General features: G+C 41.0%; 1 protein-coding gene across 2 annotated transcripts; it reads left to right on the forward strand.

Moving 5' to 3' along the window:
• Positions 1-1,118: 1,118 nt before the first annotated feature.
• On the forward strand, positions 1,119-21,888 carry EOGT (EGF domain specific O-linked N-acetylglucosamine transferase). 2 transcript variants are annotated; one of them, XM_065845605.2, is made up of 17 exons: positions 1,119-1,660; positions 2,137-2,183; positions 2,977-3,206; positions 4,010-4,110; positions 4,666-4,774; positions 4,861-4,955; positions 6,072-6,176; positions 7,321-7,427; positions 9,176-9,279; positions 11,834-11,926; positions 12,673-12,744; positions 13,281-13,367; positions 14,487-14,555; positions 15,887-15,948; positions 17,055-17,174; positions 18,174-18,276; positions 18,653-21,888. In XM_065845605.2, exons 3-17 carry the CDS (start codon positions 2,997-2,999, stop codon positions 18,797-18,799), a joined length of 1,584 nt encoding a protein of 527 aa, XP_065701677.1. In that variant the 5' UTR covers positions 1,119-1,660; positions 2,137-2,183; positions 2,977-2,996; the 3' UTR covers positions 18,800-21,888. The 2 variants fall into 2 exon arrangements, with proteins under 2 accessions (XP_065701677.1, XP_065701675.1); XM_065845603.2 differs by having other exon boundaries at positions 1,120-1,660; positions 2,982-3,206.
• Positions 21,889-27,060: the final 5,172 nt, after the last annotated feature.

Consider the following 27,060-nt stretch of genomic DNA (forward strand, 5'->3'; position numbering starts at 1 on the left):
TTTCCCTTGATGCAGGGGGTTGGCATGAGGTGCAGGCTATACTGGTACTCGCTTCTCTGGGCATGGGCTTGCATCCTTTATCAACACAGATGATGATCAAAATCCTAGGGATCTATGCATGAGAGGGGGAGTTAGTTCTATTAAATTTTTTGTCCTGCTAGAAGTTTTGTTGCAGTTTATGTACTTAGTTTTTACTAAGGGCTACAATGATTTGGAATATGAAATGGGTTGTGGCACAGTGAAATTGGAACCCTTGGTTTCTAGTTGTAAAATGTGTATAAACTGTAAAAAGCATGGGTCAGGGTAAAATAAAATCTTGTACTAAGATTGTGTTCTGGTTATTTTTGAGAAAAGACTGAAAAATAGTTTTGTGGTGGGTGGGTGTGTATGAACCTGATGCTAAAGTTAGACCCTATCAACTGTAGTTTGAATTTAGTTGGAAAGGCCAGTTAATCTTGTGGTGTTGTGGCTTATTTAGGTACAAGAGACTGATTTGTTTATAAATGCACTGCAGTGATGGGATTAAAGGTAATGTGAAATTTAGACTAATTTCCTTTGTTGAAGTAGAACATTTCTGATCCAGTGGTGTCTGTAAGGGGGTTCAGCACATCTGCTGGTGCCCTGGGTCCTTGATCCCGCCGCGAGGTTTGTGACCGACTGCTGTACCTTTCTCCCCACCTGTGAAGGAGGGGACAAGAGCCCGTTCCTGCGCTGGAAGGACTCCAAGCATTTGAGGGGTGGTGCCTCCGCCCCCTGCGGTACTTGTCAAAGCGGGAATTGCCTAAAACTGTGAACGAGGATGTGAGTTGTCAACAGAGCCAGAGCAGGAACGACGCTGGGTGCCCGGCAGGGGGTTAATTAACCTCCCCGCTTGCGGATATGAAGGTGTCTGACGGCAGCGCGGGCGGTGGTACCGCACCGGCCCCCCCGGCACCGCTTCTCGCTGCCGTGTGAAAGCCGGGGCTCCCGGGGGTGAGCCCGCCTCAAACAATGGGGTGCCCGGAGGCTGCGCTTCCTGCTGAGCGGCGGCAGGAAAAGGCCCTTTTCCTGCACATCCTGAGGACGCCGTTCCCGGTGCGAGGCGGCGGCAGCGCTTTATTTCCGGCAGCAGAAGGAAGACGCGCCGCCGGCCCCGCTCCCGCACCGCGTTCCCTTGGCGGGGGTGCTGCCCCCGGGCAGGTGCCGCACGGCGCAGCCCCGGGCGGCCGCAGCCGGGCTGGCGAGCACCGACCCGGCTCCACCTGGCTGAGGAGCGGTAGGAGAGGCCAACCCGCTCCCCCCGCCCGCTTTCCGGCGAGCGGCGCCGCCGGCCCGGCCCGCTCCCTCCTTCCCCGGCGGCTCGGCGCTCCCGCCGCCTCCAGGTGGGGCAGGTCCCGGCCGCCGCAGCCCTCTCCTCCCCGCGGTGGGGGCCGGGGTGTGGCGGTGCCGCCCGCCCCGCTCCCCGCGGGTGTGAAGGAGGGGCGCGGCGGCGGTGCCGCCCTCTCACGGCGGCCGCCTTTCCCCGCGGAGCCTGGCGGGGCCGGGCCGTGGCGCTCCCCCCGGGACGGCCGCCAGCTGCCGCGGCGGCATGAGGATTAAGGCCGTCGGCGAGCGCGTAACGGGAGGAGCAGCCGGTCCCATGGGCCGCGGGGCTCCCCGGGGCCGACGCGTCTGAGCTGAGGTGAGGTGCCCGGCGTGGGCGAGCGGCGCCGGGGGCGGCTCGGGCGGGGCGGGATGGGGCTCGCTAGGGGCTGACAGCAGGTCTAACGCTGAGTGTAGTGCGGGCTGGACACTGGCACAGGCCCGGCACTGGGTGTCGGACACCTTCCCGAAGTGACTGATCCTTAGCCAGGGTCCAGGGGATGGGTAGGGGGCAACAGCGTTTTGGGGGAGCCAGACACCGCAGCGCAGGGTTTGGTTTGGGGATGGGGTGCGCTGTGATCCACTCGGGATAGCCCCATGCCCTGAAATGCATGCCAAAGGGAAGGGGAGTTGCTTTCTTGTAGAGATCCGAGTACCCTGGCAGGTCAGAAACGCTCTGGGCTGTTGGAAGGTTCGTCTCATCGCTGTGAATGTTTCTCAAGAAGCAAGACTGTCTTCTGAGGAATCTTCCTTTTGCAGGACGTATGTAACTCAATTTTTCTCTCCCCCCACCAGGTTTGTGTACTTGAGAAGCCCGAAGCAGTTCTCCTCAAACCAAACAGGTAAAACTACTTGTATGGTAGGAATACTGCTAAAGGCTTCAGTTGCTAGCAAGCATGCAAATTTTGGCAAATTATAATGCCAAAAAAAGGATTTTTAAATACAGGCCATCTATTTTTTTTTTCTCAGGAAGTTTAATGGTTCAAAGCAGTGTTGTTTGAGAATGTTGTTATTACCAGAAAGGTATCCAATCTGCTTTAGTGTATATATTTATGTGTGGGGCTCCAGTTACAATTTTATGTAGATAACTCAGTATTTAGAGTTTCTTTAACATTATGTTAGCTGCTGAAAACAAGCATCTTGAAACAGACTTAAGTCCGACCATTTATTTATGTCCGCATAGTTTTCCTTCAGCTAATGATTAGTTTCTTCCAAAGTGGGGAATGTATTATTTTTATACTTATTTTTAAAATAAAATTATTCTTCTTCTCACCCCTCCCCCCCAATACTTGTACATTTTTATCCTACTGACTGGATGTTACATGCTCTATACTTAGTTTCCACATTTGAACTCTCAGGATCCCTCGGGATTCAGCTAAAGTAAACACACCCATTTTAGTTTGACTGTGAGTTGGGAGTACGTAATAACCCTCAATGACTAATGATTCAAAGATAATCCTGACGTTGTACAGTCTAGCCTCTTAGGGAAAGTTTACTTTTCATAGGAAAAAGAAATCAGCCCAGAAATACAAGTACAAATTCTTTGAGTACGTGACTGACTTTGGCAAAATATCGTGTAGTATGCTTGAAATGTGCTATGCTGAATATATGCTGTCTTTTTTTTTTTTTAATAAGTATAGAACTCACAGGTTGCCATGTTCATGTTGCTTGCATTTGGATTGCTGCTGCAAGAAATTCTGGCTAATTCCCAAGCTGAAAATCTTACTGAATTAAAAAACATTCCAGAAGAGCCATTATATAGCTACAAAGCTATCAACTTGCCAGATGAACATATTCCCTACTTTCTGCACAATAATCAGCATATTGCTGGCATCTGTAAGCAGGACTCTCGTTGCCCATATAAAGTAGGTCTCCTTGCTTGTTTGTTTGTTCACGTGTAATGTTGGGGTGGTTTGTTCTGGGAGCCGTGGTAGTTAAAGGTGGTGATGAATTGGTCTCCTTGCCGATTGGTTGATTTCACTGAGAGTTGGAGTTGTTGCTTTTGAAATAGTTGTATGGGGCTCTTCCTGAATCTGAGGCTTTCACTAAAGTGGATTTTAAACATACTGTTTTGCGAGATTTTTATCCTCCCTCTTTTAATTGTTACAGAACTGAAACGATGATCTTAATCTTAATGACTCCAGCACATGCAAAAGGAGTTTGAACTCAATACAGTTAGGAGTTTCTAGGCCTGTGAGTTTTAGCATGCTGCAGTACTTTTGCAGAAGTGCCAAGGGTATAGGCAAATCAACAAAATGCCGATTTAATCTTACCCCGTGGTTACATATAATCTTACCCTGCATATAATCTCACCCTGTGGTTGCACTGTCCTTTGTGCGAGTGTAGCTCTTTTACCTATTCATACATCCATCAGTGATGTGAAAAGTTTGGAATCCTACTCACTGGGTCAGGAAAAGTGGTTGTCCCAGAACAGACATATTAAAGACAGGGAGAGTGTTGAAGTGCGTGTATGTATGTCCTTTTTGGAGCCTCTGTTGTACATAAAGACTTTGGGTGTTTTTTTCTTAAACTCCATTAGGAAACAGACCAAACCAAAAGTAATTTATGTGAGATTTATTACCAAAAGGTAGTTTATAAGCTAACAACTAACTTAAGGCATTTCCCATTTTGCAGTTGCATAACTTGATTCAGTTATTCTCTGTTACAGAAATACTTGAAGAAACTGAAATCCTGCTGGGGTTATGAGAAATCTTGCAAATCAGATTACAGGTTCAGTTACCCAGTGTGTGATTATGTTGAAACTGGATGGTAAGTGTCATTTTATGTGTGTAAAAGACAGTATGTTAAAAAAAGAATGTAGTGCTCACTTTCATATTAGCTGTGAAGTTAACATTATTGTGATGTTTAGAGTTTAAAGGATGATTTTTTGGTGGAAATACGTGTGCGTCTATATATGTGTGTATTTACATGTAATGTTTTTCAACATGATTTTAAGAATTTAACTTTTTAAGGAAGAAAATACTGTTTGAAATACTTTCTGACACAATGTTTTCATTATTCTGATTTAGCCTTGAATCCAGATTCCTAAAATAACTCTGGATTTCCTTTCTTAGCTTTAAAAGCAGAGGAAAAATGTGAAAAAAAAAATACATCCTTTTACGGAAGAATAGCTTTAAATTGTCATTGATACTTTCCCTTACATGCAGCTGATAAGTTGCTTCCTGTTTTGCATCTTAAATGTGAATAAAGTAGCCGACTGGCTCTTCTTTTCCACTTTTAGTGGAAAAAAATATTATCTGTTAAAGTTATTACTGGAATTGAGCAATAGGCCTTGATTTTTTCCCTCTCTCCTTCATACATCAGGGCAAGTGACATTGAGACAGCCCAACAGATATTCTGGAAACAAGCTGACTTTGGTTACATTCGAGAGAGGCTCAATGAAATGAAAACCCATTGCAAGCCTGCAGCAACAGTAGGTATTTCTGATAGACATGATACTTTTTGCTATTTTTAAACATAATTTTTGTTATTGATGAGATCCTACTCTTTTTTTAACAGGGAGATTCATCTCTGACCTGTTCTCAGTACCTTCAGCACTGCAGAGCAACAAACTTGTACATTGATTTACGAACTGTGAAGAGAAACCATGACAGGTCTCTGATTTGTTTGTTATGTAGTAAAACCAAGGAACGGCAGGGAAAAGGACTCCAGAATTTGTTTAACAAAACTGGTGTGCTTGTTGCCGTGGGCTTTACTGCTGATCGCAGACTTGTTGCTGAAGTCCTGTTGAGATCTACACCTCTTGTGTGCTGCTGCTGTCAGCAGTACAGGTTATTTAAAAACCTAAGCGCTTACTTTTATGGAATGATAATGGGTGATTGAAATCCTGCTTTCTGATGGAAGAGAGGAAGACTTTTCTGTGTCTTTAGTCACCTCCTTTCTTGATCAGGTGATGTGCAAAGTAGAACTGGTTTTGTATGAGGCACTGAGAGGACCTTTCCTATGGTAGGTGCCTTTATACCAGAACCAAGAATTACATTTTTAGATACAGAGAGACTGAAGAGAGATCTGAACGTGAATCTCCTGCCTCTCAAATCAAAATACTGCATATTGGAAAACAGGGTAAAAAAACTCCATACCACTGATACTGGCATCACTCATTTTTCCTTCTGCCTTATCTTTGAAGTCAATGTCTTGGGTACATGACTTGAAAAGAGCTGGCTCATGATTCTGTTGCTGATACCCTTCAGAATATGTTTTCTCATCTTCTCAGCCTATCCTAAAAGCTAATTTAGGCAGAGCTTTTTGTTGGCAGTTCGTTTTCATGCAACTCCTTCTTGCACCTCACTCTTCGTATGCTGTATAAAATTCCTAGTTTACTAATTGGGTTATGAAATCTGAGGTGATTTTCAGTGAGAAATTGTTATTAAAAACAAATAAAAACCCCAATTAATGCTACTCCTGAAACTAATCATGTAGCAAAATCTGATTAAATTTCTCATTTGAGTATGTGAAAATGATTCCTAATAACATTTCTGGGTGGATTAGTGCTGTTTTCTAAATTGAACTCCAAGGACACCATTATCTTTATTGAGGGATCGTGGGAAATGCTTGATTTATGCTGAAGAAAATACTCAAGTGTTAAATATGTGTGAAGCGCCTTTCTAAATTGAGACTAACTAGCACTGTTTTGAGTACGTAATTGAGATTGCAGAGAACTTGTAATACTGTTGCACAAAAGCTGATAGACTTTTACTAATTTGCACTAGATTCAAAGAAGACTTCTTGCAGAAGGGAGAAATTGGAGGTCATTGCACACTCGATGTTCAAGCATTTTTGGCTGAAGGTCAACGCAAGAGCCCTCTGCAGTCTTGGTAAGAATCATTTGTCAAGGCTGCTTCCAAGTTCACTTACAAATACATATATATATATGTATATATATATCCACTGGCAGCTCTGTGGGGGGGATTTAATACTGAGGAAACAGTTGCTCCTTTCTAAGGTCAATTTGAGAGTTCATATAGAGTACCCCTGGTAATTACATCTATGTAGAATGTTCTCAATTATGCCATGTGTAATTGCGTCATGCCTAATTTACTGCAGCAAAAAATCTGAAAATGTCTTGTAATTTGAAGTTCTAACCTTCGCATGTTCTCTGGACAGGGTGCTGGTTGTACACCTGATCTGCCTCTAGAAGGAGACAAATATTTTGTTGAAGTTTGTACTTGTGTCTTAGTTCACACAGTCCTTGGCGATGCTGGGGCTAATGCAACACCTGATCTGGATATTTATTCGCATGATGTTCCCAGGAGAGCCTGTGTCTGGAATGGGAAATGGGCAACAGTCTGCAGGCCGAGCGGGAAGTGCAGAGGGTGCTTAGCAGTAGCTGGTTAAGTATCATGGGTTGCATGTTAGCACTTCAGAGCTGCTTTGCTGGTTAACTGATGAAGCATGAGGGAACTGGAGGCATCAAGATACATATAAAAACCTCATTTTTATGCTTTTCTCATATTTTTTTCCCTCATTTTGCATTGATGGTCGGTTTCAGTTAAGAGGAGCTGAGAGGAGGAAAAGACTTTTCTTCTCTACCTGCTGTTGTCATCTCAACTGCTCATCCTTGTTGAGATCCAGGAATAATAAATATTGCATCTGCATTCATTATTCTGACCAAAGCATGAAGATCTTGCTGAAGTGTCTTTGCCAATGCAGATCAGGTTGGAGAGACCCACAGATCTTGGCTCTAAGGCTCTTTGTTACATCTCTGCTGCCTTGATTTGTAGATCAAAGGTGCTGCTCCCTCCTGAGATCAAAGGCAGTGTTTAACCTCTTGAAGCTCATAACCTGAAGAACCTTCCATTACAATTTCAAATCGTTTTAATTGTCAAACTCTATCAGTTTTCAGCATTCCTGTTAAATCAAATGGACTGGATGAACAGTTCTGAAATCGTAGATGTATGAAGTAAATTCGTTTAAGTGTGTTAATGACAAAGCGTGTTCTGTGTGATTGAATCTTCATAGGTTTGCAGAACTCCAGACATTTACTGCATTAAACTTCAAGCCCCTAGAAGATCAGAAGTGTGATGTTGTTATTGAAAAGCCAACATACTTCATGAAATTAGATGCAGGTAATTGGTGTCTTCAGTGGTTTTTATCCTCCAGAACTGCAGTAAAAAGACCTCATATAGAACTTGCCCAACTACATCATGCCTTTGTTATTGTCAAGTTCGCTTATAATATATTTTTAGTTTTGAAAAATCATATGACTTTCAAAGTCCTTTTTTTCTGTAGTTCCATTTATGAAGTTGGAAACTTAGATTTTAAAACTCTTACATTTTGTCACAGGTAATAAATACATGAATAAAATTCCTGCCACTTGTTTTGCACAGTCATTGATTCTCGACTGTGTTTTGACAGTCTTTGTGCCAAATACCTTTCTGTATAGACTCTTTGATTTTGGCTGTGTTTCTGGATGGCAGTTTTCATACCATAAAGCACAAGACATAGGTGTGTACATGTGTTGTGGTATGTATTCAGTAGTTGAGGATTCTCTGTCCATTTGAAGAAGAAACAGTATTCAAAGACAAAGCTTGAGGGAATAAGTTTCATTAGTTGATTAAAAATGCCCCCTCACCCATTCCCAGAAAAGCCAAAATGCACAAAACTAAATAAAGACCTTTTCTAATCTTAAAGTTTCAAGTTTAGGTGAAAAGCCACAGGAAGGTTGGCTATGTCAGTACAGAGAGCTCTGGTGAATGCTGTGCAGTGCTTCGCCAAAATACTTGAGAGGGGCAGAGCCCAAGCCAGTGGTTGCTGACGTTTTTGGAAGTTCACCAACCTTTTTGTTCATGCAGCATATTTTGCAAACAAATGTTAATGAAGTGGGGGTGTTCGGGTTGTAGACATGCAGAGAAGATGCTGTGGGGTAAGCGATGGTTTAAACTGCATGGTCGTCTGCTGTGTTCTGACCCCGGGACAAACTGTGAACTGGATTGTCCCTCTTCCCTTGCAGGCCAGTACCTTATATCTTAAGCAAAGTTGTTGCGGGTTCCTGAACAGTTACAGTGGGAACGTTGCTGTGCTGTCACTTCATACCTTTGAGAGGAGCAGTCTAGCTGTGGCGCAGGAGGTGATTTTGTCCAGCCCTTTGTTTTAAGGGAGGCAGGGGAAAAATGCTGTTTGAGCAGCATGAGAGGCACAGCAGCCAGTTCCTATCATGGCAGCTTTTCTTGGTCAGAGGCTTAGAAATAAGGACTGTGTGCACATGGTTCCAAATCTGGGGTCTGGTCTTCACCAGCAAGGAGACTGGACTATGTTACCTCCTTTGTTTCGTGGTAGATTTTTATGCGCCATGGTCTTAAGTTATTAGATTAAGAAACCAAGAATGAACAAGAATGCTTGGAGAAAAAACCTGAGGAATTACTTGGGCTTTGGCTCGTGTAAAAGTACAAGTTCTGTCTTGTAGTCCTGCAGACAGAGCTTCTCTCAACCCTAATAAAGCAGAATTAAGATCAGTGCCAAAGGCCTGGTTTTAGTGTTTCCTTTATGTCTAACAAGCTATTGTTAAAGCAGCAGTTTTGTTCATATACCTCTGAAAGCAGCTGCAGACTGTAATGAGAAGTAGCATGTGAAACTTATCTTTTTCTTATGCTGTCTTTTGACCACTCTTCTAATTTCTCTGACCTCTTTAAAAACATGTTTTACTTCAAATTTCTTACATTGATTGACAAAGGTTTGCTTTTTTAGGGTGTCTAAGAAGCATTCAGTCAGAAGCAGGGGAAAACTAATATAAAATGCAGGGTACTATTAAGGAAAAAAATGCATGAACCAATAAAGAGTGAGTAATGTATTTTGCTAACAATTCTTTCTTTCTCAGGTGTTAATATGTACCATCACTTCTGTGATTTCGTCAATCTTTATATTACGCAGCATATTAATAATTCCTTCAGCACCGATGTCAACATAGTCATGTGGGATACTGTAAGTCTGTTGTGCTTTTAACCTATTTGTAATGGGTTGTATTTCTGCTTTATAGAGACCCTGGAGCTTTCGGTAGACAATACGTAGCTTTCTTGTGGGCTTAGCCATGTGGAACCGATAAGTTTTTGGATCTTGTTAATACAGCTGCATGAACAATAGTTAGGTAACAGACTTTTGACAATAAGCTACGTGCTGTTTGAACATAGCTCATCTTTTGCTAGTACATAATTATGCTCTTTTTGGTGTGACTGCAAAAGTAACATGATTTCTATTTCTATTATGTGACATTTGTACATTTCGTGCTGTTTTCTGTAGACTTTTTTTCCTCTGAGAATACTGAAGGAGATTTACTCATAGCTATTCTATATTTAAAAAGAAACGCAGCCTCGCGTCTTTTGAAGTCAGTAATGTACAGCCTGTAATAAGGAAAACAACTAAATGAAATCTGTATATGTATCAAAAGAGAGTCTAATACTTAATTCCTTTAAATAGTCTTCTTGCAGTTACTTCTCTCAATCGCCTCTTAGAATGCCATGATGACATATAAAGCAATATTTTAAGTGGGACTATTTCTGCTGTACTGCTGAGTTGAAACCATGACTGTTTTTAAAAGTAATATTATTTTTTCTGGCCAGTATTCAAGTTGTGTAGGAGAATGTTAAACTAAACAACGAAAAACTTATCAATTTGTAGCATGCCAGGTAACATGTATAATCAAGTCCAGAAATAACACCATCCTCGACTACAATATTGTCCCGTGCCTGTCTCATAAAATCCTGGGTTCTCTTTCTGAGTATTTACTGTAAGAACAACTTGTATTTGATAGAGAGCTGCAAATATCCCCTGTTAATTATTTAATCAGAAACCTCTTTGGCTAGATGAGACCCTTTTTTCCTAGTTGTCTTATATTTTGAAAGCTAAAATAGTGCACCCGCTAGATCAGCAAGTTTTCTAGATGTTGTACAGGGACCTGTTAATCTGGTTCTGTTGACTTTCTGAAAAGATCAAATGTGTCAGACAGCCCTGTAAATTCTTTTGAAAAGCAACTCTCGTTTTTATGTCATGTCGTTGAATCAAATAACTCTTTCAAATGTACCATGCAAAGTAAGTACTGCCACAGCACTATGATTTTAAATGTCTTAACTGCTCAGTCTGCTTGAGTTCCTTACCATGAACTACCAGATGATGGCATCAACTAACTGCTGATGAACTGTCTACACCGATTGAAAGATGGACTTGAGCTTATTATTAATTCTCTTTTATTTTTTCTTGATGTAATTAGATTTGGCCATACTTTCTAGCTACTGTAGAATCAGTGCACTGTTCTTATTAAACAATAATGTTCGTAGATGTAGGTTAAACAAAGCAGAAAATTGGTAGGAAGTCCTCTGGTTGTTGATTTGCGGACCGTCGCTGTAAATACAGGAAAGAAATGTTTATAAAGCACTTTTAAGGAGAGCAGGTAGAGTATAAAAGTAATACTTACAGCTTTGAAGATCAGTTATCTTCTTCTAATCTGAAAGAGCAGTTCTTGTGACAGAGGTGGCCAGAAAGCAGTGTGGATTCTACAATTCATTAAAACTTAATGGCAGTAGAAGAGGAAGGCAGCATCTCTTCAACTGAAGGAAATCTGGCACCCTTTAAATTTTTTTACATTTAACTGCATGTCTGTTCTCTTCTGCAGTTATTTGTAGTCTTATTCTCAAACTTCTTGTTGGGAATATTTCCTCATAACTTTCCAAGCAGCCTGAACCAGCTCCAGAGTTGAAAGCAAGCTTTAAGCAAGAATTGGTACCAGGACTACTGAGGATGTATTTAATTGCATTCAAAGAGCAAGAGATGGTGACTTGTAGCCCTAAGATGTGTAGAAAGTATTAAAAATTTGAAGGCAAGAGCCCCTGCTGCTCGGTCAATGTCACAGAGAGTAGATGGGTCTTAAAGGGTTCCACAGAGCATTTATACTGCCCTGGAGAGAAACTTATGGATATAAAAGCTTGTCAAAGTAATGCAAAACATAGTTTCCTGGCTGTTTCTTCCATCAAATCTGATCATTGCTTTCAATTTGTGATATAAGTGACCATCCCGAAACAGAGGCAAATGTGAAACAGACTGGTTGTGACTTTTTACTTCCAACGTTACTGTTGCACTTGAATTCCTGGGTGGTTTTTTTAGTCTCAGGAGTCAAGGTTCATGCCTTCCACCGTCTCTGTGTTTTTGTTACTTCAAATTTAACTTGTGTTCTGTTGTCTGTGGGAAAAGTCACAGGTAGTCCTTGGTCCTAACTCAGAAATTCTAATCTGCTATTGAAGAACTTGTCTAGATTGCTGATGTATAGAACTGTTTTATTAAAAATTTACTACTTGACAGGTAACTTGAGTTAACTGCCATCGTAAAGGTAGGGTTTGTCAGTGTTCTGTGCTAGGCTGTCCCATGGTGGGGATGCACATATTAACTGTATGTTAAAACTCACATACAGAACTTGTAAATCATTAAGAGAGTTTTTTTATGTGTTTGTGTAATCATTATGCCCTTGTGTTTTTTCCTTTCCTCCTAGAGCTCATATGGCTATGGTGACCTGTTCAGTGAGACATGGAAGGCATTTACTGATAATGAGATAATACACTTGAAAACCTTTGACTCTAAAAGGGTATGGAATTTTATGTTTTGTTTTAATTCATAGTCACTATGTAGCAAATATGCCAGTTTCTCAAGTTTGTGGATGTGGGTGTTTCAGAGAAAAGCATTAATACTTTCCATGCATATTTAATTTGTGTAATATGAGTATTCTACCTCACAAATGAGACAGAGCTGTAACCTGATTCTGTGCCATGTCTATGCTTTGTATAGATGGACCGAACTTTTGTGTCATCTGAGAGGTGGTATTTATATATTGGGTTTACTTCTGCAGGACCCATTACTGAAATTAAGGGTTTTCAAATGGTGCTGTCTTTCTAGTATCCTGATTCCTACTGAGGTGCTTATCTTCCCCTGCAACTGTTAGTATACCTGCTGCTTAGAATTAAAAAAAATTTTACTCTTTCCAAAAATTTACCAATTCATTCAGAGCTCATTTTGGTCTTTTAAATCTCCTAAAACCTGTCGTAAGGTCTCTACTCTCTAACTGGTTTCTTCTGTTTAGTTCGTGTTTGTTCTGTTTTGGGGGTGGTTTCTTTACCTCTTCCCATACTTGCATCTGTAGCATCTTTAGTGAGAGCTCTTCTGGGATCAGGATTGTCTTTGTTCTATTCATTTGCACAATGAAGGAAGTGAGGATGTTCTTGACAGGAGCATGTAATTGCGAGCTCATTATAAGCCGTGATCCACTGAATGAGCAGGGGCTGTACCAGCAGAAGGTAGCAGTGCAGTGTAACTTCTTGTGATCTTCCTTTGCAGGTATGCTTTAAAGAAGCAGTCTTCTCATTACTGCCTCGGATGCGATACGGCTTGTTTTATAACACACCATTGGTGAGTCCTTTTTATCCATCCACTGTGTTAACTAGATGTGTGTGTGACAGTATAGAATCTGAGCTAATGAATCTCTCCAATAGCTGCATTATCATGAAATGTGCTGCCCTGAAAGCCTATGCAAATCCTGGTGAAATGATCTTCCCTAAAGATCAGGCTTTTGAAGTTACTTTAGCTGGCTGATAGTAACTGTTTGTGTGTGATCTTGTATGTCACAGCTCATGAGATGCATTTTATTCCTCTTTAATGGCTGGGCACTGGGAACTTACTGGTATTTTTGCAGAGCACAAGAGCTTGTACACTGACAGACTTTCCTGGAGATATTAGCTCATGTGTTCAGGCTGTAACACTGTAGTGAGAGTTCTTTTTCTTTCTAAATGAACGTACCACTTGTGTTGCAGTGAATAGTGACATGTTTAGCGCAGTGCATGATACTGGGCTTTTGTTCCACAAGAATGGCAAAAGACTTGATCACAAAGAGAGGTTTTCTGAGCAAAATAACTTTTTGTATTAACTTTTTTTTTTTTTAATTTCAGATCTCAGGCTGTCACAGTACAGGGCTATTTAGAGCATTTTCTCAGCATGTGTTGCACAGATTAAATATCACACAAGAAGGACCCAAGGTATGATAACTGAATAATAAAGCTGTAATATGGAGCTGATGACTCTTACCAGAGAAACAGCATTGGCAAGCTGGACCCAGTGGGACATAATGGCATATCATGCACTTTTTTTCCTTTAGTGTGATGCTCGGGATCTTTTTTTTTCCAGTAAGTCAGCCTGTTCTTTAAAGACCTTCAGCAAACATTTCTGTATGTTTGTGACAGTTGCCCTCATGTCTTATTTTCATAGGACAGACTTTAGAACATCCTATTTCTGACCCTGGGATCTCTTCCCCAGCTCCGTTCTCTGTGCTCAAGGCTTTTGTGTCCTTCCTAGTTAAGGAAGATATGTGGTGCATGGTCACTTATGGAGCAGCTGACAAGGTGCTGTCCTTGGCTCCAGCAGAGTGGGTCTTACAGAGCAATGCAGTGAGTTTGCTCTTTATTGATCCTCAGAGCTGCTGCTGAGCTCACAGCAGAGGAGGAAATGATTGAATTTGGTCCTTCCGATCCCTGCCCGCTACCATCTGGCCCTGGGCTTTTCTTTTGTACACACTGGTACTTTTTGCAAATTGCTGCAATGGCTGCACTGATGGATAAGGCAGTTCTGGGCTTCTTGAAGTATTTGCTGGAGAGTAGCCTACATATTATCGCTGAGGGGCACACATTCAAAGCACCGCACAGGCATTTAGTTATGCTTCTCCTGCTGACACTAATGGGAGTCATGCAGTTAAATCTCTTTATTTCATTTGGAACACACCCCTGTGAGTCCAATTAATTTAAAGAGGTAAAAGGAGGAACTGTTATAGAAGTAAAATATTTTTTTCCAAGCCATCCTGAAAGCTGCTTTCAAAAACTGCCTTATAACGTGTAATACAAAGGCTCTTTTATACTGAATTAAATAAATCTTTCAGAAAATGTTTTATACTTTGTTAATAGTCAGACTTTCACAAAGTTTTTGACACTTTTAATCTGTTGGAAAATACGATACAAATTTTGAGGTGGTTACATCATCTGTTATGTGGGGAAGGAACATATTTAATTGCTCAAATAATTGCCAAAAGTAAATATGGAAGCATTTGGGGTTTGTTTAGTGAGGTCTGTCTCATAGCTAATACACTGCTGCTTCTTTCTTTTCAGGATGGGAAAATTCGAGTCACAATACTTGCACGTAGTACAGATTACCGGAAAATATTAAACCAGAATGAGGTATGGTCCTTTTTATTTTTAACACAAATTTGTCAGAACTTTAATTTTGCTCATTGGATTGATTTTTTTTTTTTTTAAATTTCTTTTTTTCAGATACAGCAATGACATCTATCTGCTGACAAATCTTGAACAAATATGTTCAGTTCTAATATAGATTTCTTCTACTATGTCTTTTAACCAGTCTCCGTTTCTGTACACCACACACTGAACCTTGCTGTACTTTTTAAATATCCAGTGGAAGATAACAGATGTAATACTAAAAGTATTTCCTCTTAACAAACAGACACCACAGAGCTTCTGATAACATTAATTTTTTCGCTTTCAGATTATCTCATTTATTTCTAGCATCGCCAGTGTTGCAGACTAACAAAAACCTCTGTTGTGCTTGCAGATTAAAATCCATAAGCTATTGTGTCTGAGTACGTGCATTCAAAACTTAATGAATTTTCATATTGATTCATGTTTTCAAATCATGCAACTTAGTGGAACTACGGTGTGGCTTCTCTAGATATTGTCTTTTTACCACAAATGTTTTCATACCTATGTTCATTTTTAGCTGCTTGTGCCTGACAAAAATGAGTTTGCATTATCAGCTTCACCTTATGTAGGGAGAAACCGAGGCTTATTTGGTGCAGTAGCTTGGTGGCAGAATAGACAGAGCACAGATGGCTGATTTGTGCCTTATCTGTGAGACTGTCCACGGCACATGCCTGCACTACTACTTGTAGTGTGTTTTCTGATAATGAACACATGACAGAAAGGGAGAAGTTAATGTTATCTTTACTACACTGTCGTAAAAGAAAATGCTTGGCTTTTTCTCCCTCTCCTGTTAGCTATGGGTTGGAGACTTGGAAAAAGCCCTTTTAGGTTAGAAGCCCAGGCTCTAGCCTGGTTTCACTTCTCATTTGAGTAGGAATCTGACCTGGAAAGGTATTTTTGAAAATCCACCTAGGTACCAATTTGCTTCTTAAGGTATTGGAATATCTTCTGGAAATCCAACCATGTCTTCCCACTATTCCTGGCAAAACTCCTACTACTTTGATTGGTTTAGGATTGAGTCATGGAGCACGTGAAAGTCATCAGTAACCTCTGTGAGAGGGCAGGAGATCTGAGTCTCCTCTCCAGGGTTTACTCTGCCAGGAATAACGCGTGTGTCTTGGGTGGGAAGGCACAAAAGGAGGGGAATGGCTCCTTTATACAGCAGTGGTAGCATGTTCTGTCTCACTCGTTGTAATTCCTGGTGGGTGATGAGGAGTGTGTTAAATGGTCAGGAGCACAGGGAAAGAATTAATTGAAGGAGAACATAATTTTGGTTTTATTCTCTTCCTTAGCTTGTGAATGCTTTGAAAACAGTATCAACGCTGGAGGTCAAAGTGGTAGACTACAAATACAAGTACGTAAGTTGATAGAGCTCACGCTGCTTATGACTGGTGAGAGCTCTTTGCAGGCATAGCTATGTAAGCCCCAATGTCTGGCCTTTGCAAATTCCAAGAACTGGTAAGAAAGGATGTTACTGAGGGGAGTGGTGGGTGAGCTAGTGAAGTGTTCCCATGCTACGATACACTATGCATTTCCCCAGCTATCCTGCAGCATCACTGTTGTCATAGTTAGAAGCGTTTCCCTGATGTCTGCCCTTACAGCAGTTTATTGTTGCGATTTAAGCCAGATTCTTTATACTTGCTTCCAAATGGTCGGAGAGGTTGCTATTCTCTTCCTTTCTGATGTATGAACTGTTTGTATGCAAGTGAAGCCTGTTGTACTTTCCCCATTTCAGTTGTCTTTCTTCTCTTACAATTAAGTATCTTTAGTCCATTCTTTTCTTGTGTGCTCAGGGAACAACACCTGGTTATTTAAAGATAATACTTTATTTGGAGCTTACAGTCAAAGGATGTGAGAAAGTGACAGTTCCAGGAGCTGAGAAAAGCCTGGTCTCCTAATTTCTGCTGGATGCCTTTTGCATATGTTCACCTTGGATATCCACATCTTTAGATGGGAATTGTATGCTTCTACATTACATTGAAAACAATTAGGTCTTTTCTGTAGTGGGGTTTTTGTGTTTGTTCGTGTGGTTTTTTGTTTGGTTGTTTTTTGTTTGTTTGGGGGTTTTGATTTAGTTTGGTTGGTTTTGTGTTGTTTGTTTGATTTTAAAAGGAGATGCTGTTTTTTTTTGTTTTGTTTTTTTTGTTTTTTTTTTTTTTTTTTAAGGCAAGTGAAAAAACCCCAAACTTGCAGAAACTTTAACTTGGGGGAAAAAACAATAAAAAAAGCAAATTTGTGGAACAGACTCTTGTGAAGTTTTGAAACCTGTCTGCATTTCTTTTAATTCCATGCTGAGTTATTGCTGGCTGCAGCATTTGTGATTCTTGGAATTGTTCCTTGAAAGATCAGTTCTCCTTTTCAATATGCCCTTAAGTTGATTTTGCGCTTTCTACATGAAACTAATTCTTGCTGAGATGGATAGGCATGCCAGATTAACCATTTTTATTCTATTGTCTGCAGGGAACTTGAATTTTCAGAGCAACTGAGAATTACCCACAACTCTGATATATTCATTGGGATGCATGGAGCAGGACTTACCCATTTGCTCTTTCTGCCAGACTGGGCTGTTGTTTTTGAACTGTAAGTCTGTTTCTCTCTCCCTCTATTGTACACGCAACTCCTAATGTCTGTTCTTACGTGTTCATGAAGCACTGTCCATTGCTGGTATTTGACTGGGAATATTTGTCTTGCATCCTTGTCTAGACTTCATTTTTGTCAGTCTCTTCTGGGAGCCGAAAGCGAGGAAGCTTTCATTATAAAATAACTATAGCATAAAGGTTTAACCTGTGATTTCGTAAGATGCCATTGTATAAATAAAATGCAGCCGGGTCAAAAATTGCTTGGGGAAAACTGCAAAAAAAGAAAGAGAAAGCCTAACTGGTCAGATTCTGCCTGGTGAGTTGGAGATCAAATGGCATTTTGGTGATCCAGGAGAACTGATGACATGAGGTGCAGTGTCCAGGGTGTTAAAGATCCCCCTGAAGGTTATTTCTATACTCCTTGCTATACTCCTTGCTGGCCAAGCTGAGCCGTTTAACCAAATTTCTCTGGTAGCTTCCTTGTAAACTTATTTTATCACAAAGTATGGTTGTTAATAGACACTCCAGTTCTACAGAACTAAACAAAAATGCCACACACTTCTCAGAAGAGCACTGAGTTCTCTATCCTGGGAGATTTTGCTTGAAGATCCTGCTGTGGAAAAGCGGTGGAGCTGGTGCTTTGCAGCATCATCTTGGCTTGAGAGTATTTTGTCCAATCCCCAAATTAGTTGAGAAACTCAGAGTTTTTTTACGTGTCCAAGAGCTGCTGTGGCTGGACAGGGACATGTCTGACATGCAGGTGTGCCTCACTGTCTCCTGGGCCACATGTTAAAAACAGAGGGTAGCCCTTGTTTTCAATGGATTAGAATTTGTCCATGGTTTTGGTGCCTTAGAACTGAACGACACATATTTTGGCCTAAAGTTTTTTGGGTTTGCTTTTGGATTTTTTTTCTTTGTTTGTTTATTTCTTCTCTGTGTCACCCTGGTAAACTTCAACACCATCTGGATAGGTAAATGATTTTTTTCTGCCTGCCCCCAGATACAATTGTGAAGATGAACGTTGTTACCTGGATTTGGCAAGGCTGAGAGGCATTCATTACATCACTTGGCGAAAAAGGAATAAAGTGTTTCCTCAAGATCAGGTAATGATGGAACTGCTGGAAGGGTGGGGTGCTCTAATGTGAAGCATTTAAAGGTTATCTTGCTTCACCTATCAATGTTTCTGATCTTTGAAATAGGATTTTCATTTTTCAGACCAAATTAACTTCCCTGTTGAGATTAAGAAATCATTTGATATTAAGGGCTGAGGAAAGAAGTGGAATGAAATTAATTGGCTATTATTCCAAGCCATCTATAGCGTTGCTGTTATGCGGTTACTTTGCTGATTCTTTTGCCTCAGAGCAGATCAGTGGATCAGAAATAATAATTTAAAATGGCAGATGCTTTATTTTTTTCTTGCTTTTTGAATGGAAGATGGGTTTGTTTTCTGTTTAAAAAGTCTTATTTCATTTTTTCTAGGGACACCACCCAACACTGGGAGAACATCCAAAATTTACAAACTACTCCTTTGATGTGGAAGAATTTATGTACTTGGTGCTTCTGGCTGCAAATCATGTTTCACAGCATTCCAAGTGGCCATTTAGGGTAAAACATGATGAACTCTAAATTAGACTTCCGACTGAAATACTATTTTTAAATAATGCTCTATAAAAATACTGTAACAACATAAAGCAAAATGCTAGTGTGAAATATGTAAACCTCTGCGAGGGCAATAACCCATTATGAATTTGTCAAACCACTTTTAGCACCATACCTTATCTTTATAATCCAGCGCTTTAATCCTGGGAGTTTTTGATATGTAAAAAATATTTTTCAGAGCTATTTTTTGGTTTTGCACTGTGTTTTTGCATTCCAAATTCAGAAATCCTTTTCTTTCTACAAAGATGTGTCCATCCATTTCATGTAAGATTTTCTGGGGTAGATACTGATTTTGTGATAATTTATGTCTACTATTATGTGAGGAAATGCTGGAGGATAGAGTGTCACAGCCTGGCTTCTCAGTACAGTCTCTCTGGGAATGAAATAGGCCTGGCAGAGCTCCTCAGTTCCTCTTTTTAAGAAGCTGGATGCTTTTATACGATAGTTCTGCACCTGTAAGTATCTGAATAGGAATCACCTTCCCATTGCAAGACACTGCCCAGTATGTTATTTGCAGTTGACTTACATGCCGCAGTCATTCCAGGATGGCTGGTTAGTTCCTTGCCATCACTATCAATGTCACTGCTGTGCTCATCCCTGCCTTGCTTCTAGGTTTTAAGACTTTTCTTTGTAAAATAGTAGTTGTGAGAATGAAGTGGTGAAGAAAGCTTTAACTTTTGTTGTTTGATCCAACAGACACTGCAGATTTCTTTTTCAAGTTTAGAAACATTTTCATGTTAGAGAGCAGAATCTTATGGTTTTGCATTTAAATATAAACTTTGATGCTTCTCCCTGTAGTTTTAAATGCTGAAAGATAACGGGTCTGCTCAGTAGGTTTAGTCAGTTTTCTATCTCAAAACAGGTAAATATTTTCCTAAGTGAATAGTCAAACTTCAGGTAATCTGGGTGTTTCCCACTTTTTCACATGAAACAGCACTCTGCAATGGAAAACCTGAGCAAATCGGAATAAAACTTGAGTCTTTTTGAGGATACTAAAGGGAATGGACTTCTAGTGTTTCATGACGAATGATAAGATGTATAGGGCATCTTTCAGCTGCAGCTGAAAGGGAATCAAGTCATGAGGAACCTCATTTTTGGAATAATTAAGAGCGTCATCTGCTAATATTCTTTTCTCAAAATGTCAAAGTGTTGATCTAGAAAATTTTTGAAAATCCTTCCAAAGCTGGTAGCATAATTCACTGTTTCCAGTGAAGGAAATACTAAGCCAAAGCTGAGTTCTTTATAAAATTCGCTCTGAAATTGATTGTTGGTGGTAGTGGGGGGAAGAAAAAAAAGGGAGTAGTTCTGTTGTCTTAAGTGGGGCCAGAAGGATGTGTGGAAGAATCAAGTTCAATGAGATGAAAAACCAGAGTTCTCTGTTACATTATGCATTTTTTTAGGAACGTATTCCCATTATAGACTTGTGGTATAATCACACAGTCTCCGTGGCTGGAAGCAGAGCATACATTTGTATGCAAAAGCAAGACAATTACAGTAAATACAAACATTTTGCTGGTACAATTGTAGATATTATTGACTTCTATTCTCCAACAGTCATAGGCAATTTCACAGAGTGTACATACATTCACTGACCTGCCTATACTGGTAAAGATGAGTTACCGTAAGCATCATTTTCATATAGATCTCTCACGACCTTACGCAGTGCATAGGAAAAGCTGGATACAGCTGGTACATAAGATAAATCAAGGTATCTGGTGCGATTCTTGGCATAGTGTATTGTTTTACTGATGGATAAAACTGTTTAACTTTGAAGAACTATAGAAACAAAATTGCACTTCTTGACATGAAAAAAAACCCAACAAAGCCCTTGAGAAATACCATTTCCTGTATTTGTGTGTGTGGTTGGTGGTTGGTTGTTTTTTTACCTTGTGGGATTGTTAAACAAAAAATGTTTAAAACTTAAGTCAGGAAAATGTCTGAGTTTGAATGAAACCAACTCAAAATAAAGACAACATTTAACTATGAACTGTGCACAGATATGCAATTTTTTTTTTTTAAATAAAAAAGCTTTTTACTTAAAAAAAATGTAATATTTTTTATTTGCCAGATTTTAGAGGCAAATATTTTTGAATAGCGATAATTGCATAGAGTCATGTGTCTCTGCTTTTTCCTGCCATGTCAACCTGATATGCTGAGGTCCAATCTGACAATCATATTTATGCATCTGGGAATCATTCCGAGCTAATGCTGTTGTCTTGCACTGGTGGCTTTGTTGCCTGGCATTTTAAGATTGGTTTGTGGAAAACATTTGTGTATGTTTACCCTTCTGCGCTGCAGATGATGCTGTTGAAGCCGGTGTGTGAATGCTGGTGGGTGCTCGAGTCTGTCCAGGAGCAGCTGATGAGAAGCTGCTCTTTCAAGCTCCGCTAGGACTCAGGAAAACAGGCGGTTGAACATACGCCTGAGTGTGTGGGGAGAGGCTGTGGGGACTTAATCCAAATATCCTGCCAACATTCAACAAATTTCGAGAGCAGCTTCGACTAGTTGATGACCAAGATATTCTTCAGCCTTTAATGGCTTAATATTACTGGGATGCAAATACTATTTTGGTTGATTAGCTTTACAAATAGTCGCAAAATTGTCTTGGCAGTAGAAGGAGATTCAGTTGGATTGATGGGATTTTGCCAATAAATCTTGAGAGAGAATTTGGGTAAGAGTGAAGATCTGGCTCATGACTTTCTTAAAGAGGATCTGGGCCATCTTGGTCTGCCTGGAAATTGGGATTGAGAGAATTCATGAGTCTTTTGGGCCACTTGTTCTTTAGGCAAGCTCTGGATTATGTTTTCCTAAACAGACTATAGGAGTCTTGTTTCTTGCTACTTCTGTTTTTCTTTGTTTGTTTTTGTTTGTTTGTTTTGTCTCCAGTTTACAGAAGTTTAGAGTCTGTTTAACTGGCATATTGGCGTCAGTGTGATGAATTTAGTTTTGGGGCTTAATGAACGTGGCCAATCCTGAATAATTACAGGATTGCTTTTGTTTCATGTACAATGTAAACTGAGAGCTGGATTTGAAATAAAAAATAATTTATGGATGCATATGGTGTCTTTCCTTTTTACTTCAGAAGTCTTCAAGAGGTATTTTCAATATTTCTTTGTGAAGTTCTGTGGAAATTGGGTGGGTGTGAGAAATTATTTGTAACAGGGAGGTGGCAAGTCAGGATTATTAATTTTAAGAGTACAATTATCAATATTAAGGTGATAAATTTTTAAAAGCAATTAGTAATGAAATTGCTTAATTTTGGTTGTTAATCTTACCAGTTTTACCTTTATGAGGTAACTCAGGGTTTAAAATGTCTCTTAATCTTTTTTTTTAAGCAGGAGAGAAACTGAAGGAAACGTTCTCCTTGAGAGCTTTTTATCTGCTCAGAAGAGTAAAATCTGAGGGGATGATTTTTTTTTTTCATTTCAACATTGAATAACTGTTTCAATTTGCAGTATTTGCCTTGAAGTTGAGCTCTTCCTTCCACTCCTCTGGACGCATTTCTCATGGATTTGGCTTATTGTTAGAAATAAAGAACTGCTACTAACCACTCTTCTGACTTTGGAGCTGAAAGGGCCGCAGTCCCTTGGCTTTTTGCTGTTTCTTCATCAATTCTCCTCGGATGGTGTCACTCAGCCTGAGTGAGGGCTCTGACTCGTGTCCTCTAAAACCAGATGGTTTAGCCACAACCTGCGGTTTCAACTGTTTGCCACAGACCTGTTTTTCCTATGGTGTCAGGGATGGCCGTGTGAGCTGCTCGTGCCTTGAAGCAGCCAGACAGGGCTTTGTTGTGGTTGGGGGACCCTTTCTAGGAAAAACTAGAGTTGGAAGAAAGTGACTGAACCAGCCTTGGTGAGCCCAAGTCTGAAGTTTCAGTAACTTCTGTGCTGATGGTATAGAGTAATTGACAGTGGGGGTATCTCAGTGCAGGTGCTAAACGGATTTTGTGGAGGTGGGGAGAGAGATGCACAGAGAAAACTAGAGGGGAGGTGGAAGGAGGAAAGATGGGTTAAATGGGCAGAGGGAGCATCATTCCCAAGCCTGAGGCTCAAAAGACCTCTGAACGCAATTATAAATCCAGTGAAGTGTACAGGAACCCCATTGGGAAAGAGCCAGGAATGAGGGTGGGGAAAATGTTACTGTCATGGACCCAGGAGGGAGAAATGGAAGGGCCTGGATTCCCCCAGGTCTGAGCCAGATGAGGAGGGGGCAGCAGCCCCTGCCAGGGTGGGTCTTGGGAGAACGGTCTGGGCTGAAGAACTGGGGGCTGATGTGCAAGTTGGGCTGGAGAGAGGGGCTGAAGAGGGCAGGGGTTTGGCTGGGGGTGTTTTGCCACAGTTTGGTGGAGCTGACAGCACACTCTCAGATGGTTTTTTTGTAGGCTGCTGTCCTCTCTTAGAAAAGTGAAATCTTTTTATAGTATAAAAATATAATATAGACAAAATATAAAAATAATGTTTGTATATAACCAAAATATAACAAATATAAATAATTAAATTGATATAATTATTTTTATATATTAAATATAAGTTTATTTCTGTTAGTACTGTTGTTTTCTGGATCAGGGAATAAAACTCCAAAATAAAGAGCAGGCTTTCTCTCTTACTTTCATTTATGTTTTCTTGGTTTTCCTTCTCCTTCCTTCCATGGCAAATCAAAAGGAGGACAGGTAGCGAAAAAGGAAAAATGACACTATTACTGAGAATAAAAATATTTGAATTTGTCTTCAATATGCACAACCTTTAACATGGCATTGATTTTTTGACCTGGATTTTTAAAAAATCAAGTCCAGTTTTGACCCTTAGGAAAGGATGTAAAACAATATAGTGCAAAAAATATATAAAGCCTTTGAGTCGAGGCAAACGAAATCAATTGTCTAAAGCTCAGCTACCCCATCACTTCGAATTTGAGTTGGTTTATTAGTTCCTGAACATCATCCCTTAAGAACTTGCAATCTGCTTCGCCTGGTTATGCATTGGTGGGCAGCGATGTGCCTGTATGGTGGGTTTAAGTCAGTCCTGTTGGTCTCCCCAGCTTTTCAGAAGAGCCCACTCGCCCACAGTGTGGTGCTGGAAGGTCACAGCCTCAGCCAAGGTTTGCTGCTTGTCCCGGGGTCTCTGTCGACTGGAAATGTCTTCTTTCATGGAGTGGACACCCCATTTACAGGTTAGAGAGAGCAGCATTTACCACCTGTTTTAGCAGAGTGCAGAAGGTGGCACTAGAGCCCTTTGCAATGTCATCTCGGTTGTTCAAAGGGAATCTCATTTCAAATGCGGAGAGTCAGCTCACCCGGGACTACAATAGAGCAACTACTCCTGTAGGTGATAATTTTGTTTTGCCCCCTTCCTGTTCGTAGAAGGAAATGCCTGGAAAAAAATTAATCCAGGGCGATTTTAGGTTTTGATGTAGGATTATTCAGATGCTATAATATCAGAATATTTTTCTTCAGTTTTTCTTTAAGCAACTTAGTTGGTGTTGAAAGATAATTTTCAGTTATTCTTTGGTAGCAAAATGCCATTTCTCATTTTTTATAAAAAAATTTTGTACCAAACCATCAGTTTTTCCAGATAATGTAATTTCTGTTCTGTTGTGAAGTCTTGTTTTTTCACGTACCCAACGCCATTACCCAATCTTGCAATATATTGTGCACCTTCCACTACCTAATTACTTCTCCCATTTAGTTCGCTGTGGGGTGTGTGTGCGTGCATATGCATGTGGTGTAATTGAAAATGTAGACCACTGGCACTCAGAAAATAGTAAGAAAATACTGGAAAATGGTGTTTTAATTTCTGTTAAAAACCAAACAAACCGATCAAAACCATGATGTCATTTGTTTTTAAAGAAAAATGTTTGAGCTTTGGACATTGCCCCTTTACCAAACTTATCCCACAGTTGGTGATTAAAAATGGAATTGATTGACACTTCTTTGCAGTTTTACAAACCTTTGAGCTGCCCCAGGGAGGGCTGTGTGGTCCTGCGTTGCCCCTGCTCGCTGGTTAGACCTGGTGGAGTTGTTTTCTCTGCCTGTTGTCTGACCCACAGCTTTCAACAGCTGAGCAAAATAAACAGAAGTTTGAAAAGTTAATACAGGGTGGTAATTGTTCAAATACCTTGCAAGAAGAACAGAAAGCAGGTGAGATTTGTAATATGATGGAAATACTGAGAGAAAGCAGATGCTCTCCGTTTCAGTGATGCCAGAGCAATATATCCATCATTAACTTCAGTGTTTGAACTGAGGGGCTCCTTGGGGTCCCTCTCTGGGCATATGTCATGGAAACCTGGAAACACTTGTTTTCCTTTCAGGGGTGCAGGGGTGGGGCAGACCCTGTGGCAAGAGGGGGGCTGCCCTGCACAGGGAAGGGCGATAACTGCTACCGATTGTCACCTCTGTGCTGCCATCTGTGAGTCTGTGCCAGGTGAGGAACGTGGACAGATCCAGAACGTGCAGTGCAGTTTGTGTGCAGCTCTGGTGGAGACTGCAGCAGGGCTTATTCCTGTTCAGCAGGTGATTATTTTGCATCCTGCAAACAATTAAAATCCTTGTCACGGTCACGTGTCAGGTGTAGGAACCTGTCCTGGCCCTTGGGATGTGCAGGAGGCGGCAGGGGAGCCGGGTCTGTGGTGGGGAAGGATGGTTGTGTTGGCCAGGGCTTTGCGAGAGCGCGAGCACGGCGGTGAGCGCCGCTTGACATCCTTCATTACCCCATCGAGGACTCGTCACATCAGTCAGGGAAGAGGCGTGTGTACAGAGCTGACAGCTCTGAATTGTTTCTTCACCAATTACCGTGCCAAAGCCTTGATAGCGTAATGAAATGTGCCTCCTACCTATCACTTCATCTTTGTCAAACTGACCGGGTGTTCTTAGTTTGTTATGACTGGGAGAACTTCAGCAGCATCAGTAAAATAAGCAAGCTTGCCTCTGGTGTAAAAGGCTCCAAGGAAGAATGGATGCTGTTAAATAAAGATGCCTCAGTCCAGATGAAAACGTACATGGAAAAAACCTCGCAGGCTGACCGAGCCCTCAGCTTGATCTTCATTTGAGACCCAGTGGGGGATGAGAAGTGTAGGAACTCTTCTTTTGCTAGACATCTTTATGCTTAGTAAAGTATTCAGCCCTTCTTATAATTTATTCATTGTGGTCTAGCATAGTCTAAAATATCAGACCTTCCTTTTCTGTCCTTTTACAGACGCATTCTTTGATGCCTCTTAATTCATTATTTAAGCAACCTGCATTCTGCTTTACGAAACTGCTTTCTCCCTGGTAGCTTAATATTGTTGGTTATTTGTGTATCTGTGTCAGCAGCGTTCAGCAGGCACGGGGCAGGGGGGGATGCTCTGGACCCTCTCCCCTCACCTCCTGTGCCTGCATCACTCTCCTGCTTGGTGAGCAGCAGAGACCTTGGCAGCAAAACGTGTTGGGCAGCCAGAGCTCATGTGCTACAGTTCCAGCAAAGCACCTGAGTCTGTGCTGAACTGATGCTTGAACATGTGTTGCTTTGAAGCCTGGGAGCTTTTCTGAGGGAGAAAGTGGCTCAGTGGCTCTTTAGATGGGGAACGAGGCACTGAGGCTCTTGGTACCCAGACAGCTGGGTGGAAACCCCACTCCTGCTGGGAGCTGGAGCCCTGGAGCACCTGTCCCACAGCAGCGGCTGCGTTAGTGCTGGGGGAACGCAGGGGATTCCTTTGATGGAGGTGCACTTGGAGTACAAAGTACTGCCTGCCTTGTCACTAATTACGAAGTTGGATAACTGTCAACAGGAACAGTTGCAGCTGAAAAGTGTGGCTGTACATTTTGAAGTCTGAGCGATGCTTTGATTTGAATTCTTGCAAGCAATCAGTTTACTCCCTGGATGTTTGAATCGCTGCCAAATATGCCATTCCGCAGCCCCCCAGTTTCTGTGTGTAACGTCTGCAGGTCTGCATCCAGGAACCATAACCCCAGAAGGCATCAGGCTTATTTGTAGTACTACTTTTCCCTAACAGAAGAAAACTGTGTAGTTAGTCCGATGCGGAATATTAAAACGTTTCATTAAAAAAAAAAAAGCCCAGAACATAAAAAGCCCTAAGTAAATTAAGGGGAACACAGGTAGCCCAGACTTCCTTCTAATGCCCTTGGCTGCAAAACGGCCCTGGATATTATTTATTCAATGTTTTTAATGTTCCACTCAAATGAAAACATGGGAATATTTGACCTTTTAATGCATGCTTCAAAGTAAACACTTCCAAAT

This window comes from Patagioenas fasciata, chromosome 10, assembly GCF_037038585.1.
Source record: "Patagioenas fasciata isolate bPatFas1 chromosome 10, bPatFas1.hap1, whole genome shotgun sequence".
NCBI classification, from domain to species: domain Eukaryota; kingdom Metazoa; phylum Chordata; class Aves; order Columbiformes; family Columbidae; genus Patagioenas; species Patagioenas fasciata.

What these genes read in the sequence shown, in the direction of transcription:
- EOGT (XM_065845605.2), top strand. Translation starts at nt 2,997, where the DNA reads ATGTTCATGTTGCTTGCATTTGGATTGCTGCTGCAAGAAATTCTGGCT. An exon ending in GATTATGTTGAAACTGGATG is followed by an intron (nt 4,111 to 4,665) that starts GTAAGTGTCATT and finishes TTCATACATCAG; the next exon opens with GGCAAGTGACATTGAGACAG. An exon ending in ATTGCAAGCCTGCAGCAACA is followed by an intron (nt 4,775 to 4,860) that starts GTAGGTATTTCT and finishes TTTTTTTAACAG; the next exon opens with GGAGATTCATCTCTGACCTG.